We start from the raw sequence: 16,955 nt of genomic DNA on the forward strand, positions 1-16,955 counted from the left end.
TATACATTTGTCAGGATTCACAATCATGGAAAACTAATGAAGCATAATGTTTGGTTGGCCACCTGAAAAATTCCTCCCTTGTTAGACAAGTTCTAATTTCACCTGACTGTCAAATGTGTCATTGGTTCATTTTATCTTCTCAGCAAATTTTGACAATTGAACAAACTATTTTATGCACGATGCACCAATGGCAAAAAAATGTAATGCATCACTTTCACTTTCTAACTTGCTAACATTAGACCCAAAACCCACTCTCATGTGGGTTTTGTCAAATTCTTGTCTTCTTTTGTTTCATTATTTTATTTTGTTCACTACTTAGTTGCAAATCTGTGCCTTTCTGTGCGCTGATAATATTGTTTTGAACAACCCGGGCATGGTCCTTGACAACTTTTATTAGCAGGTCTTCTGAGCTGCACCTTGCAGCTGCCAGATGGTTCAACATCAAGAAAGGGGGAAATGTTTTTTCTTTTCCCATAATAAACAGATAAACACTCAAATGTGATGATACCCCCCATGGCCACTGTATGACCACTTGCACAACATAATGAGCGCCAATAGTAGAGTTGTATCAAACATTCTGTCTATAAAAACATTTTTAAAAAATGTTCAGTATTGACTTAATGTGTTTGTTATTATTGTGGGTGCAGGGGTGTAAAACTGCACTGCAGCTTACTGAGAGCTGTTTCTGATATCATCTGTACCTCATCCATCCATTTTCTACACAACTTATCCTCACTAGGGTCACGGGTATGCTGGAGCCTATCCCAGCTAACTACGGGCGAGAGGTGGGGTACACCCTGAACTGGTCGCCAGCCAATCGCAGCATGCGTATCTTATACCTCATAAATATGAGAACAGATTTGCTAGCTATGTTATTAATCCTTAGATAGATAGATAGATAGATAGATAGATAGATAGATAGATAGATAGATAGATAGATAGATAGATAGATAGATAGATAGAGATTACATTTACATTGTTACATAAACCTGATAAGACAGCATTGTTATTTTTGATTGTTTAGATTTTTAAAGGTGTTAGAATGTTGTTATTCAATAATTATCATCAAAATCAATCAGAGAAGCAATAAGGTGACAATAATTCTGACCTTTTTTTATGATTATAGACAAAAATTCAATTAAAATTAAAATGTACCCTAAACAGATGTAACGAAGGGAGGATGTGACAGTTTCGATCTGCCTTGTCTTCAACAAGAATTTTAAATTGGAGTAGTTACTACAGCACCAAGAATAGACCACATGAACAAAGACACCTGTAGGAAGCTCTCAGTTCCTGGTGTGGCTTAGCCCTAACACGAGTATGAATATAATGAGTGGTCAATGCAATATGTGGAGGTAAGCAGTCGATGAGAAGCTCCCCAGTGAAGTGAAGAGGGTGACGACATCAAACTTTGGGCTGTGATGCTGAATTGACAGCTTTGGAATGTGTCATTAATACTGATTCAATGGCCTAATCCATCCACACCCAGGCTCGCCACAGTGGCCCAGTGGGTAAATGCGTTATTCAGGGTCCCTAAGGACAGTCCAGTGATCCGCTGTGTGGTCTACCCCCCCCCCCCCCCCCCCCCCCCAAGAGAAGGCCGAGTCTGTTTTCTGCCTCTTGTCCTCCTTTGATATCAAGAGTGCTGGAATGGAGGAGTAAAAGTGGAAAGAGGGTGGGAGCGATTGGGGGGTTGCCGGGTCTCCCTAGTTGCCAAGCGAACACCATATGGGCAGCTCACTGGTGTTACTGGGGGCCCAGGGCTGTTCCCAGAATTCACATGATAATGAAGCCCGGGGCCATTCAGAGTGCTGGCCTAAAGCTGGGCCTAAGAGCTTTTGATAGCCCCCGGCAGGCTGTAGGCCTGCCCACCGCGGGCTCCACCAGCTTTCCTGCCAGGCCTAAACCACCTGTTTGATTTTCCCAGGGCCCTGCCACAGTGGAGCAGAATACAAGGAGCAGGGAGGGGCAGCAAAGGAATGCCTTGCATTTTGTCACCAAGTATGTACTTCCCATTTACTTCCTCTTCATAATTCTGCAGCCCTCCCCTCACATGCACTCACAGTTTGTCAAATAAAGACACACACACACAGAGTATAACCTAGATGCATACACACACGCACACACAACCCTGCTTTTCCCTTTATCAACGCAGAAGAATGAAGTTTGAAAGTAGGGCACCTTCTGCTGCATCGGAGCTTCACACAAGCAGATCCCTGGAAGTGGGCTCTGGATGCGTGTCTCTTACGTGGGAACCAGGGGACGACGCTCCTGGGCAGGGCGGGGGACAAATTGGGGAGGAGGAGAAGGTGATGGGGACATAGTGGATGAACTGATGGGAATGATGAGAGAAAGGGTGTTAAGCCCCAGTAAACCCCCCCTCAATCGCCGGGGGTCGATGTATGTTTACTGGGGGCACATTCCTTTATCGTGAGACTGGCCGGTCGATAATAATAACACCAGCACAGAAATGGCAGATGGCCTCAAGCCTAGTGTATTGTAGCTACTGTAAATGAAAAGAAATCATGTGTGAACAAAATCCTTGAATCTGAATATTTTTTAGCACGACTATACGTTATTATATATTCATATATGTTTCAGTGACATAGCACAAGCTTTTATATAGTATGCAATATTCCTATATATCTGCATTGTCTGCGTCTCGCTCGAGTAGCTTTATAGAACGCCGTGCAGAAAGTCTTTTCCGTGTGTGTTGCCTTGTCATATAGGCAAAAGTACAATAACTAATTAAACATGCAGTGGCAAGAATGACAGATAAACATTTGGATTTTTATTTGTAATTTTTTTAAATGGATACCATGCAGAAACATAAAATAAATGAAATGTGTTTGATCCTCTGGGCAAGTTTCTGTGGTGGTTCTTGTTGTGAAATCATGTGATCAGAGGCACGGGGAGCAGGTGTGCAGGTGTGGCGCTGTGTATTCTGCAGCCACGACTGGTTCCCAGTGTGAAGGCGGGGCAGCGTTCCTGCAGTTTAACCTGAACTGCCGCCTTGCTGAGGGCTAAACACCTGCAACACAGTCACACAGTGAGGTAGAAACGGCAGCAGCGGGGGGTGGGGGTGGAGAGGCGGTGTCTCATCTCATCTCATCTAACAGGGTCTCTGGTTGCTTCACTAACTTGGCACATTATGCAGGTGAGGTGCTCAGGGGACAGCAAAGCGTTACAATGCCTCTGCAGTATAGCCCTATTGACGGTGACAAGAATACACGTAGCTACACCTGTTGCACCTGAATTGCTGTCTGGAGGACACCTGAATGAATAAGCAGATTCCCACACCCAAGGAAATTCACTTGCTCTTGTTGTTGCATCCTCTATACACATTGGATGAAAGGAAATGACAAGCGGGAGCGGAAACCCGAGCCCAGGCGTACACTGAGGCTCTCTGAGGTGCGACTTAAGTGTCAAGAGCGAAACAAAAACCTCCCCGAGGCCCAAATAACTTGATTATAGCCGCTCCACAATCAAAACAAAAGTGTCAGGCCCAATCTGTTCACTGTCAATGGCGGCTCTCATTTGTCAAGCCCATCCAAGAGGTTGGTTCTCAGGCAACTTGCACAATGCCCAGTGACAAACAGGAGGGCTCTCCTTTTAGCTCTGCCTGCCACCGGGAAGCCCATCTGAAGTATTAATCTTTGGGTGGAAGAGTGGAGGAGAGGGCTCAGCCTGGCCGAGCCATTGTCCCCAGGCCTCGGCCCTCTGAATGGGGCTTTGTCAGCTCCCCAGCTGCCACTGTCCGTGCTCCATCTTTGGGCTCGGGCTCTCATGTCCCCTGGCCGTGCTGACTGGACGCCTCTGTGCAGCTGTGGGGATGTGAGCGTTTGTTTGAGCGCGAGATGAACAGAGAGGTCAGGTGACGGACTATTCGTCTCATGCACAAATAGATGGCTTTACGTCGCCTCTCGTTTGTCATTTTGAACTGCTGCATTCGGTATCCATGGATTATCACGCAACTCGCACAACTGCTTAACCATCAATAAAATAAAATAAACACGTAAAATTGCATCAATTTCACATTCAGGCAGAGCCTCAGGCACTTCAAAGTCATTATTTCCTGACCTTCCCACTGTGGTTAAATCCCCTAAAATCCCTACAGAACCTTTTTTGCCATGTATACATGGACTACAGGTGAAACTCAGTGGCAGCCTTGTGCTTGTTCTCCATGTGATGAAGCAGTTTTGGAGACATCATCATCAATGGCAGTTGGTATTTGTGTTTGGTGTGGAACTTATGCATTTTGTTTTATGCATACTTTACTGTTCGCTCAAAGCACTTTGTAAAAGTGATTTTTAAAGATTCAGAGTGGGGTAATAAAGCTTTCTATGTACAATATGACCATGAGTTTAAAGTTGACTATTATTCAGATCGTTTTAAGAAAAGCTCTGTTATTTGTTTGGTCTCCACTGCACTGCTATGGAGGGAATAGCGGGAGGAGGGCAGCTGGCCAGCAGCAATCAGGCCTGTCCCCCATGGGCATCTACTGGCTACCAGCTGGGAACAGCTGGTCCTCCTTCTGCTACTAGTGGACCTGGACTCTGTTGGAGTCCTGGAAAAGAGATGGCCTCACAAGATTTGACAAGCGGGTAGCATTCAAACATAGACCGGCTCTGCTAATGAAGAAGCCTCATTAGGCTACACTTGCAGTTTTTATAGAGGCGCATCTATTGTTCACTGTATCACCACTGGGCTGGTCAGGACAATGGAGAAGCTCATCGGGTTGTGTTGTCAGTTTTGCTGTGACCTCAATGCAAAGTCAGTGTAAACTCACCCGACCGTCCACTGTGTGTGATGTCACCAGCAAAACCGTTTGCTGGAAGAAAGAAGAGGTGGAGGGAGGGCTGAAAAACGTTGATAGTCGTGGGCTAAGGGAGGTGGGGGGACAGGGGGGGGGGGGTGTAGATGACCAGCTGACGGAAGAAGGACTCGGGCGTTATTAGATTTGCAACAAGCCGTAACACTGTCCCCCATTGTGTTTCCCTCCACCCCTGCCCTCCCCCAAGCCGTGACCGTACAAAACACTAGCCAGCATCCCTTCCATCTCACCCCCTACTCACCAAACTCGAGCCGAACACCCCCCACGCTCACACCACCGACTAAAGCTCTCTCTCCAGGCAATTGCCACTGGAGTGGAAAGTATTCCAGAGTACAATGTCTGTGCTCTCAATGGGTGCTTTAGCATGCCACCAGTGCGCTGTCACCAGCAGATGGGGAGCTAATTAGAAGCCATTAAAGGGCTTTGATAGTGTGTGTGGGAACCAGGCAGTGGGAGATGACCACCGGGGTGTAAGGAGGGGTATGTTTTGGGGCTGGTGAATGCACACACACACACACACACACACACACACACTCGAGAGACCAAACTGTTGCTGTCGGGCCAAGGACGTAGTCAAGAGGACACCTGTGGGTCTTCAAGGATCCCATGCAGATAGTACAATATGCCCAGTGGCACCCGCAGAAGGGCACCCACAGTCTCAGTCAGGGGCGAAAAAAAGCACTGGCTCCGGCCAGTCTGCGCTGCTGATGACACATCTCTGAACAGGAAGTGACTCCCAACCACGGGCCCTCAGTCATTACAAAGGGAGGTGCCAAGCCACACCACAGCGCACCAGCATCTCCAGGAATTTAGGCCGGGTGTGTGCACACAGCAGCTGACACTACAACACTAAATCTCACATTCAACTTCCTGTCACGAGCGGACCGTTGCAGCAAGTCTGTCATCACTCGGCTGAGATTAAGTTCTGACAATACGGTTGCATTTGACACCACGCACACACGCATGCCTTCCAGGTCTCACATGAGCCTCTCCACTCACCTACTCACCTGCACGCAGGTGTGATCATTATCACGCAAACAGGAAGAGCCTGACTGGGAACTGGAAACTAATCCCCCAGCTGTGAGGAGACAGCCTCTATGTGTGTGTGTGTGTGTGTGTGTGTGTGTGTGCGTGTGTGTGTGCGCACAAGCAGATGGAAGTGGGCCCACAGAAGGGCACCTACAGTCTCAGTCTCACACACGTAACAGGAACCAGCTAGGCCGTGCGGAAACCTCACTCTCCAATCCTCAAAAGAGGGTGCTGAGTTAGCAGCTCAGGCCTTTAGCTCAGCGGTCAAGCACACTTGACTCCCAACCAGTGAAACAGTAGGAGTGTGGCTTACGAACCCCAGTGTGGTTGACGGTGTCGTAAGTGTCACTGTGGTAGCAGCACAACCCAGAATGCAATGCTGAGCAAGACCAGGCATACAGTACGTATGCACATACATATATATTAAGAGCGGTCACGAATTGGTGGTGATTCAAGTTGGTGTGGAAAAGTAGTCATCGAATCACATTTTTCGGACTCAAATCATAACGAGTCTTAGAATATTACGCTCTTTAGAGCTGCAAATGCTGCCACGGCGCATTTACTTGACAAAATACAAAATATTTCTTGATTTTTAGTCTGTGTTTATGGCCGACACCATTTTGACATACTGCAGTTTCTGTGCATGTGCATAGTTGTAGTTTGCACTTGCAGTCATGGATCACGGATGCAAATGTGACTCACAAGCACAAAACCAATCGGAAAACGCGCGGCCGTGCTTTAAAGGTCGGAGGACAAAGATGTTATGGGGTCAGTTAAAATTCATATTTGCATTGTTTATGTGTTATGTGATACATGCACGCCACTTCCAGCAAGTTGTCAACTATAGTTTCGCTAAAAATGAGGTTTTTATTTTGCGTATTGAGCACTCCCCGAACATATCCTAAGCTCAAGACACCGGGGTGAGGTTACTCTATCCACTGCAAGGGCTACTGGAAGTGACATTGCAATTTCCAAACACAGCGCGCTACACTCTATACGCAATGGCAAGCGACGTGTTGGAATATGAGGAGGAGGAGGAGTTCGACGTACGAGCACCCAACTGAACTTGGCATCGTAAAACCGTACCCGTTTGAGGCGATCAGGAGGTCGGAACCTGACAGTGACGACAACGAGCAGCTAAGTAGCAGCTGGACAACAGAAAAAGAGAGTGGCCACTGGGTCGATGTGAAGGTATGTCAAAAGCACGTCATTTTATCCAGTCATGGCTAGAAATAATGGCACCCCAGGGGTGCCAATACTTTTTAGCACGACTATACGTTATTATATATTCATATATGTTTCCGTGACATAGCACAATCTTTTACATAGTATGCAATATTCCTACATACCTGTGTTGTGTGCCTCTCAGTCGAGTAGCTTTATAACACGCCGCACAGAAAGTCTGTTGGCTTGTCATATAGGCAAAAGTACAGTCGACAGTACTTAAAAGTACCGCTTGGGTCTTTTTTTCCTATTGCCCAGTACATAGTATACCATAATAAATACCATAATAATATACAAGGAAATCCTCACCTCTCATCTCCGTGGCTTCGCCGCTGAACCGTGGCGGCTGCGAGATTGAGTGAACTGTTATTCATGGCAGCGCCACAACCGAAGCCAGCAACAAGCCGTCACTGGAGGGTCCAGGATGAATGAACGGTTGAGTCGAGTTGATCCAACACAGCGTGGCAGATGACGAGAGCTAGCCGGCTAGCCAGCCGCTAGTTGGCACTAGGAGGCAGAAGGTCCCAGCCAGCGGTGATTTACGGCACCGATACAGGCGCAAAACCAACCTGGTTTTTACCTTTGGCCACAGTACGGTGAGGGATCCTGGTTAAAGTAAGCCATTTTAAACTAAAAAATAACAATGTTTCCGGTGGGAGAAGCGGCAGCCAAAGTGCGCCAGCGTACTCGCTTTCCGGTTCAGTAGATAGTTTTCAAATATTAAACTTGAATTTTTCATTTGTTGGACTATGACGTCTTTTTTTTTTGTAAACGTAAAAGGTAAGGATTTTTAATTGTGATTTGGAAGTCAATTATTACTGTCAACACAAATAACGATACGAGATGTAGAGGGTCCGTCAGAGCGCTACTACCTACTTACAAACTGTACATACATAGAAACAACCAATAAAGCCAAAACAAATACATCCATCCATCTATCCATTTTCTGAAGGAGGAATTAAAAATACACATGTATTTCCTTTTTATGTTTAGTTTGAAAGTAAACTTCAACTAATAGTGGCGATAAACAGCCTGAATTGTCTTTTTTAAATTAACAGTTCACGATCTGCCAGACTGCTGCTTGCTGTAAAGTAAATTGAGTTGAGTTTTCGGCCACCATCGAGCAATTGTATCTTGATTCGCTAGCCAAAGCAGAAAAATCAGCCCTCCAACGATTCCAACGGTGGTGTACATTTTTCATTTTCTTGTTTGTTTTTTTTTGTTGGTACTACATGTACAATATATATATATATTTTTTAAAACCGAAATGAATCAATCAACAATAATTATGCTACAGTGATATTTGTACGTGTGTGTTAACGGTGATGTTATCTGTTTCTCTCCTAGCTGATTTCCAACAGTGTTTCTGGAACCCTATGTCCAAGAAACAAAAAAAAGATATTCCCAGTCACCATTATTGTAACTTCGGCCACTTTCATGTTCGAGGAAGTAGTAAGACTGCTACGTATTGTCCCAACAGTAATAAAAAGAGCAGCAAAAGTGTGCTGGAATGTCCCATTTCCTCCGAAGGAATTCCTGCATCAACTTTTCCCGGATACTTCCTGTAATGTGTTTTACTCGCAAAAGTGATAAAGAGGGCGTATTATTGAATATGTTTCCCCTCGACCAAATGGAACAATGTCTCGCGACAAAACAAAACAAATTGTCCAAACATGGCCAAGATACACGATTCTCTTGAAAAGCCTTTCGCTGTTTGATGGCTGCAGGATGTTGCGACAGCTCGTCACAAACGGTAGTCTGTCAGCTAACATCAAATAGTGATAATGAGGCAAACATCTAACGGGTCCACTGGGAAATGAATCCCCAATCGGCAATGAAGGAGGGAAGGGGCACTTCTGGGGCCATTCTGTCAGTTAAAATCAGGAGCTAATATGGTTCACTCTTCTTTGCCCTCCTCTGCCTCTTCCCTGTGTCTCCTCTCGCCTTGATGTGCTGTAAACAGGCTAAAAAGGGCCCAGCTGTGTGGAGTTATTGTTGGTGTCAGTAGGAAGTGCTGATAGCTTTTGCAGCTGAACAAAAGCTGGATGAGGGGAGTGGAGGGGTGCTCCAGACACTGTGGCTCCAGCCTAGATTCTCTCCCACAATCCCTGCATCGCGCTCCCATTGTTCTGCCCACCCGGCCTTCCCACCGCCCTGTCAGCTGCGACCTGGGACAGAGGGCAGGGGGAAAAAAAGAGAGAAAAGAAAGTTTGGGAGAAAAGTTTTTACAGGTTACTGCAACAGAAAGAAGAAAAAGCCTGAGGGGTAATGAGATTGGTTAAAAGAAAACAAAGAGCATTGGCTCTTTTAATAGCTTTTAGTTTAAAACCAGGAAGATTTAGAAAAGTATTTTAAATATTGCACTATTGTTTGTTCAAAGCAGGAATACGAACACACACTCCTATATCTAGAGTATACAACATTGCATAGAAAAAAAAATGCTAATGTGGATGAGGATCATAAAGTAAGATGGACTATGTGGCCTTGTATAAAATGGTAATCTTGCATGTAAATGAGGACAACATCTTTGCTTACTGTGTGCAAAAGCAAACCTTACATTTATAAAGATCAGCGCAACACTGGAATTGGCAATGATATGCTCACAACATTAGGATTTAGCTTTAGCAGAATTATTTCACGCTCACACCTGAACAAAAATGGTGGTACTCTTAACTAAATGTCTTAATATAACTCAAACTTTTGAGGCAGTCACTGCAATGAAATGACTTTGTAATCTCAATGAGACTAGTGCACCTTTTGACAGACATTTTGGCTCACTCCTCGTGAGAAAACGGATCCAGCTGGTTTGAATGGGGCTGTCTTCAGACTGCATGTTTCAGGTCCTTCAGCAGATGTTCAATCGGGTTTAGGTCAGGGCTCATCGAACGCCACTTCAGAATTGGTTAGTACTTGAATTGCTAGTTAGAAATGATCATTTCTGACGCTGTATATGGTGGATCAGTAGTAAAATAAATATGAAATAAATATCCATCTTCTTTACCTCTATAATCCATGCAATACAAAGACAAAATTTCCCACACACATTCACATTGTCACTGAGTGGAAACTGAACCCATGATTCTGGGACGTCAGCCAGGCAAGTGACTTTTTAAAATACTTTGCAGAAATGTTTTTTTTTTTTTTTACATACATTTTATATTTTAATCTTATTTCATCGCATAACATCATCCATTTTTGAGTGGTTAATTAACATCCATCTATCCATTTTCTATAGCGCTTATTAGGGCTGCACAATTAATTAATCGAATTTTAATCATGATCGCGATATTAGCTGCCACGATTAAATGAGCCTGATCGCAGGCATTTTTCTTTTTTTTTACATTTAAAATGGAGACTCTGCGTCATATGAAGCTCTTTCTCAATTTAGTCAGCCAGCCACCAGGGGGCGAAGGCTTCATTAAGCTCCCTAAACAGTACTGTCTGCAGCGGTAGCCCCGCAGTCACTCTTGGTGGAACGGCGAGAGTGACTCATGCCTAGAGAAGCAAGAACAGCAAAGATTGGAGCTTGTGCCTCGGAAAGGGATCGAGATCCGTTATCTGGACTTGTTTTGATTCAAGACGAGAGACTTTAAGCAAGAAGCCATATGTTAAGAGTGCAGCAGAGTTGTCTGGCCTGCAAGGTAACTAACACAACTAATCTGTTCAGCCATCTGAAAAAATGGCAGAAGGACAAAGAACATGTGATCCCTTCGCACAGTTATTTCTCCAAAGTGGCGTTAAATACACTGTATGAACAATGACTGCAGTCAGGCCAGCCTGCAGTCGGAAATTTAAGTCACGCTAGCTGCCACGACGATTGTTCATACTCAGCATTACGGTAACACGTGTGCCAATTTCAAAAAGAGGCCTAAATGGCATTGATGTCCAATGTATTAATATGTAAGGCCATTATTTTGAAGTTGGGCCACAAAGCACGTTGGCGTCTTACTCTAATGTATATATGCCAAACTCAGGCCCGGGGGCCAAATTTGGCCCACGATGTAATTATATTTGGCCCGCAAGACCATATTAGAGCTGGCCCGCCGGTTTATAGTACATGTGCCACTGATATTACAAATCCCAGAATGCTTTGCTAGTGTGTTGGTCCATCAGTCTGGACCCGAGAGCGCCCCTTCCCTTTCTGTTGCAGTCGTTAGCAACTATGCTACCAGTCTCCTCGGGCAAATTTACACTTCCCCTTCCCAAAAAATGCCCAAACGAAAGATGGAAAACAGTTAAATTCCAAGACAGGTGAGAGGAAGATTATCTGTTCACTAAAGTAAAAGACAGACCTGTTTCTCGTGTGCGGAGCAACGTGGCTGTAACAAAGAATTTAACATAATTGAATTAATGTTTTTTTTTTTTTAATGCCCTTTATCAACTCTGAGGCAGGGAATGTTAATAGTGTGAGGTTTGGATTTTTATTGAAGGGCCCTCTTACTTTTTTGGGTTGTTTTGTTGTTGGCAAAGAGAAAGAAAGATTTCAATACAAAACAACAAACAAATACCACTGATGTCTTTTATCGCAAATTTGATTTCTCGTGCTTATACTATTAAAGTTTGTTTATTCCAGATTAAGTGTTGAATTTAAGTTTGTTGTCAATGATAAACTTTAGCACTACATTTCTGCAGAAAAGGGAAACATGCACACCGCAGTGATTTTTCATTAAATATTGAGTTTGGCCCGCGACGTAGTCCCAATTTTTATTATTGAGTTTGACACCCCTGCTCTAATGCATATAGTATAAACAATCGTTGTAGCGGCTGCCTTGAATGGAGGCTGTCCCGACCGCACTGAAAAACGCTGCGAGTAAATACAGAGGGAACTCACAACTCTCGCGTCCTTTGCGGTTTGCGACTGTTGACGACAGACCTATGGTCAAGCAGAACAATGGAGTCGTACCCGGACGGACTTGACAATTCGTTATATTGATGGGTATTTTCGACTGAAAAGTCAGTGCTTGCCGCCTAATGTTATTTCCTTGCATGAAATACATAAATTGCATTTGCTTCCATTAAGCTGCAACTCGTGATTGCACTTTGTAATGGCATAGTTCTTCAGTTCGCCCTTGGTTAAGTTGAATTTCTTGGGTACGTTTCTTTAATTATCCATCATTTACTCTTATCGATTCATTTTGCACTGAAAACTGTTACATTTTGATGACGTATTATTTTTCCCTAACGTGGAACAATCACGATTACAATTTCGATCCAAATAATCATGGTTATTATTTTGGCCACGATCGTGCAGCCCTAGCGCTTATCCTCACTAGGGGTGCAGGTGTGCTGGAGCCTATCCCCGCTAACCTTTTGGACGAGAGGCAGTACACCCTGGATTGGTCGCCAGCCAATCTCACGGCAGATGGACGATCACGGGCAATTTTGAGTCTTTTATGCACCTAACAATCATGTACAGTATTTGAAATGTGTGTGTGTGGAGGGGGGGGGGGGGGGGGGAGTGGTCCCAGGAGAAAACACACAGGACAAACATGCAAACTCTTCAAACCCCGAACTTGCTGACCACTTGACAACATAATTTACAAATACTTGATAGGTAAGTACAAACTGATTTTTTATTTGATGGATTTTTTTGTTTTTGTTTACTCCCTCGATTTGAAAACAAATATCTGCACTTTCTACTCCTTACTTTGTCAAAATAGTCTCGTTAATTTTTGCAACTCTGCGTACGGCGACACCATTTACAAAAACAGAAATTAGAGTGATTTAAACTTAACCACGGTTGAGAGCTTGATTTTTAATTTTTTTTATTTTGATACAGGCAAGGTGATTTTTGTTGTCGTGTGCTAACATTAGCTAACTTGTTTTGCTCATGCGAGACCTGCCTGTTGTCAGCACAGTTCTGTTGTCCAGTGATTAAGTTTTTCCTTCTCAGTACGAACACTATGCAAATTAATTATACACAACCTCTGAAAACCAATTCTGCATTCCAAACGAAAGATTCCATACGTGGTCCGGGGCATGCCTCTAAATTGGAGCATAAATAGCTGAGTCTTCCACACAAGCACCGGCTAGTGTGTCCTAACTAAGCCTTGTCGCATGAACTGATGAAGCCTGCTCAGATGAGAAGCGAAACGTCTTCTAAGACAAACAGAACAGTCCGGTTTACGATCGATTCAATTGATTGATAGCTACTTCAACTTTTACCAGTCATTTTTAACACTAGTATCTGTACTTTACTTGCTTTTGCGACCTCTGATCAACTATGTGTAATGAAAACTCAGCCTCGATCCTACATAAGGTTTTTCAAGCCTTTGACAAGATGTCAAATTAAATAACAATTAGTACATTTAGCAAAGATGATGGCCAAAAAACAATAAGGGGAATCCGTGCAAGTGATCATATGAAAGAATGCAAGTGATGTTGTGTGGTAAAATGCAAATTTAGATCTTTCCTCCTCCTCCTCCTCCTCCTCCTCCTCCTCCTCCTCCTCCTCCTCCTCCCGGGCTGCATTAGCAAAGTGGCGCCTGTGCAGGTGCGCGGGGCGGTAATCCCATGTGGCCGCTCGAAGGTGATAAATGAACGACAAAGCTCCGGAGCTGGTTTGTTCTCGGGGTTGCAGGTGAATGGCGGAGCGAGGCGGTGCGAGTTCTCTTGTTTGACGTCTCCATGGAGACCGCCCGAGCGGCGCCAGGCTGACAGGCGTCAGGGCTCCAATGAATGGGTGACGTCACCGCCCTGGCGCCTGCCAGTCTGCGCGCTGCGCGGGCTTGTTTGGACAATCTGCGAGGGGGGAGGAAGAGGAGCCATGTGAGGAAACATGGGAAGGAATCTGGGAGAAGTTTACCACGAACACTGCTCGTCTTGTAGCTTCGGGAAAAGGCTGGAAAATGAGAGAACAAGCGAGCAGAAAGACAGCTTGGAGCTCTTGCGAATCCAGTGCTGTGGAGCTATTAGTGGCAAGCATTTGCTTCACATTTCATCGTGTATTTGATTCGATACTCGCTTTCGCACATTTCAACTTATTTCATATCTGAGGGATTTCGTTTGTTGTTGCACTTTGTTGTTGTTGTTGCTCTACAAATTATGTCTGCACATTGCACAAAAGTAATAAATCGGATGACACCTGCAGAAAATGCAGAGCACACTGCTTCAGTAGACGTTTGGATAATATTCCGTACCCGTAAATTGGTTCTTTATCACGTGGACTTTTTTTTTTTTTTTAATTTAACATATGGCTCAAAAAGAAAATAATATAGGAGAGAAGTGAGAAAAAGCTATAAAATAATGTGTGTGTGTGTGTGTGTGTTTATATGTACGTTGTGTATATACACTTAAAAAAAAAGTACTTAACTTGATCATGTACATCAGTTGCACGTGATTAAAATGATTTAACTTTCCCCTCTTCTCCTCGAAAATAATAGAGTCGTGTTAGTTTAACACATTTTAATCACGTGCAACCGACATGTTTAGAATTAAGTCAATTGAAAGGACTTTTTTTCAGGGTCGGCATTTTTGGGGGTGTCGCTATATGTGGACATTCTGCTTTTTTTTTTTTTTGCATTGCATTTGTTTGAATTATTGCACCTCTATATGTCAACAGGTAGGATTTGAATACGTGTTCACTTCTTTCTCCTCCTTTTCAGAGCAGCGGTGCACAGTGTTACCGTATGGGATATTTATATTGTAGATTGTTAATTTTTTTTTTTTTTTTTTTTTTTTTTTTTTTTTTGTAGTGCATGTTCAGGAAAGGAGAAAAAAAAAAAAAAGTTCAATCAAGCAGTCAGAACTAGAGAGCCCTAAACGCAAATTGCGCTCAGGGTCCCACGGAGGCGCTCATGGGAATGAGCGACTGCAGAGGTGCACATCTGCAGCGCCGTGCAGCAACAATAGCCAAATGTGTCAGGCAGCGTTGGTTTATTCATTCATCGATTCTCCCAGCAACCGCAGCACCCCAAGACTGTCCCCCCCCCCCCACCCCCCCCACCCCCCCACCCCCTCCCCTGCAGGCAATCTCCACCTGCGGAGTCCCCAAGCCTCGCAACGGACAGCTGAATTCCCACATATTAGCCACAAAAGACACACATTTGTTTCCATTTGTAACGCCATCCCTCAAACAGATTGGAAATCCCGATAGCCAGCCGCGGCCGGTGATTGGGCGACCCATTCAAAGGAAAGCCGCCACGCGATTGGCTGAGCTCCGGCGAGGCCGCGCCCCCTCCCGCCGCTCTCGCTATATAAAGCAAGGCGGCCTCTCCATGTGCCCGCTGCGAACTGTCAACATTGACTCGCTCCGACCTCCGAAGGAGAAAGCGCAAGTGTGTATTTCGGGGAAAGTGCGAGCCGAAAGCTCCTCGTCACCATGAAGGTGGTCGGATCTACGTGCGCCCTGAAGAGCAAAGTGGGCGGCGACGACATGGTGCGCTGCTTGTCCGAGCAGAGCCTCGCCATCTCCAAGTGCAAGATCCCGCTGCTGGACGAGCAGATGAGCGTCTTCCTGCAGGACATGAACAGCTGCTACAGCAAGCTCAAGGAGCTCGTGCCCACCCTGCCGACCAACAAGAAGGCGAGCAAGGTGGAGATCCTGCAGCACGTCATCGACTACATCTGGGATCTGCAGGTGGAGCTGGACGAGCCCGAGAGGAGCCGCGCGCACCAGCCGGGAGCCGCGCAGGCTCGCACGCCGCTCACCGCGCTCAACGCGGAGCTCGCCGGCATCGCCGTAGACGTGAGTAGCTCCGAACGTCTCTGCCGGAGTTGCTCGAGTTGCTCCGTCGCAGTGTCCTTATGCTCTGGCGTGTCCCTTTGCAGAACGCGTGCTCGGACGACAGGATCATGTGCCGCTGAGAGCTCGGCGCAGCATCTTCAGCTTCACGAGGCTTTTCCTAAGATGTCATCGTGCAGCATCCGCGGAGACCTTTGAACTGTTGTTAGGGGAGGGTGGGGGGTGGTGGTGTGTGTGTGTGAGGGGGGGGGGGGGGGGTAACCGGGGTCGTTCACGTGCGCTCCCAGAAAAACAAAAGGGCGACAAGCGCTGCGCGGACGTCTTCGAGTTGGAGAGGATGTCGAAGCAAGAAGTCGCTCGAGGTTCTCCATTCGTCCGAGGGCCCGGAGGGAGCGAAGAAGCATGCAGATGAGACTGGACTGGCCGGCCGGACCGAGACCGCATGGGTCCGGCGCAACCGGCGGGTCCTGTTGCATGTTCTACAACGCTTCTGTTACATCCTTCTATCGTGTGCAAAAACAAATATATATAGATATATATATATATAGAGAGAGAGAGAGAAAGAAATCATTCCACAAATTTGTATTTTTTTTAACTTTTTTTATTCTCAGATTCCTGAGTGACAAACTGTATTGTATATTACAATGCCACATTACATGTGAACATATTGTTTTCTTACAATGTACATTTTATTGGTGATTTTTGTTTTTTGGTTTGTTTTTTTAATTAAAACAAGACAATTATTTTTGAACAAGCTGCCTGCGCACGTGTCACTGCATCTTCTCCAAACACACACACACAAGACGCTTGAAGCGCCGATTCCTTATCCATGTGGGAAAACTCGCACTTGGGGCTAACCTGGCGCTGTGATGGGCCGTATTGGAACTCACCTGCTCACCCGCAGGTGAGTCGGAACACGTTTTCGACTATCACGAAGTCGTATTTACACTGTGAAAAAAAATGAAAATGAAAAAACAAAAAAACACTTCGAGGCCATGAAAAACAAGTACAGTGAAAAACAGAATGTGTCTTCTTACATATTCTTACGGCGCTGCCCAAACGTGCCTTGTTTGTAACCTTGAAATGTTAAAATGATGGTAAACGTGAGGCCATAAATATAAAGCAGTCAAATGAAAACAGAAAGTAGGATGGGAATTGGGAAGTCCGCACGAGAAGGCCGCAGCC

General features: G+C 45.2%; 1 protein-coding gene across 1 annotated transcript; it reads left to right on the top strand.

The window, feature by feature from the left end:
- The first annotated feature begins 15,295 nt into the window (after positions 1–15,295).
- id1 (inhibitor of DNA binding 1, HLH protein) lies at positions 15,296–16,526 on the top strand. The gene is made up of 2 exons (XM_061687817.1): positions 15,296–15,773; positions 15,857–16,526. The coding sequence occupies exons 1-2, from the start codon at positions 15,408–15,410 to the stop codon at positions 15,890–15,892; spliced, it is 402 nt and encodes a 133-aa protein (XP_061543801.1). The 5' UTR covers positions 15,296–15,407; the 3' UTR covers positions 15,893–16,526.
- Positions 16,527–16,955: the final 429 nt, after the last annotated feature.

This window comes from Phycodurus eques, chromosome 10, assembly GCF_024500275.1.
Source record: "Phycodurus eques isolate BA_2022a chromosome 10, UOR_Pequ_1.1, whole genome shotgun sequence".
NCBI classification, from domain to species: domain Eukaryota; kingdom Metazoa; phylum Chordata; class Actinopteri; order Syngnathiformes; family Syngnathidae; genus Phycodurus; species Phycodurus eques.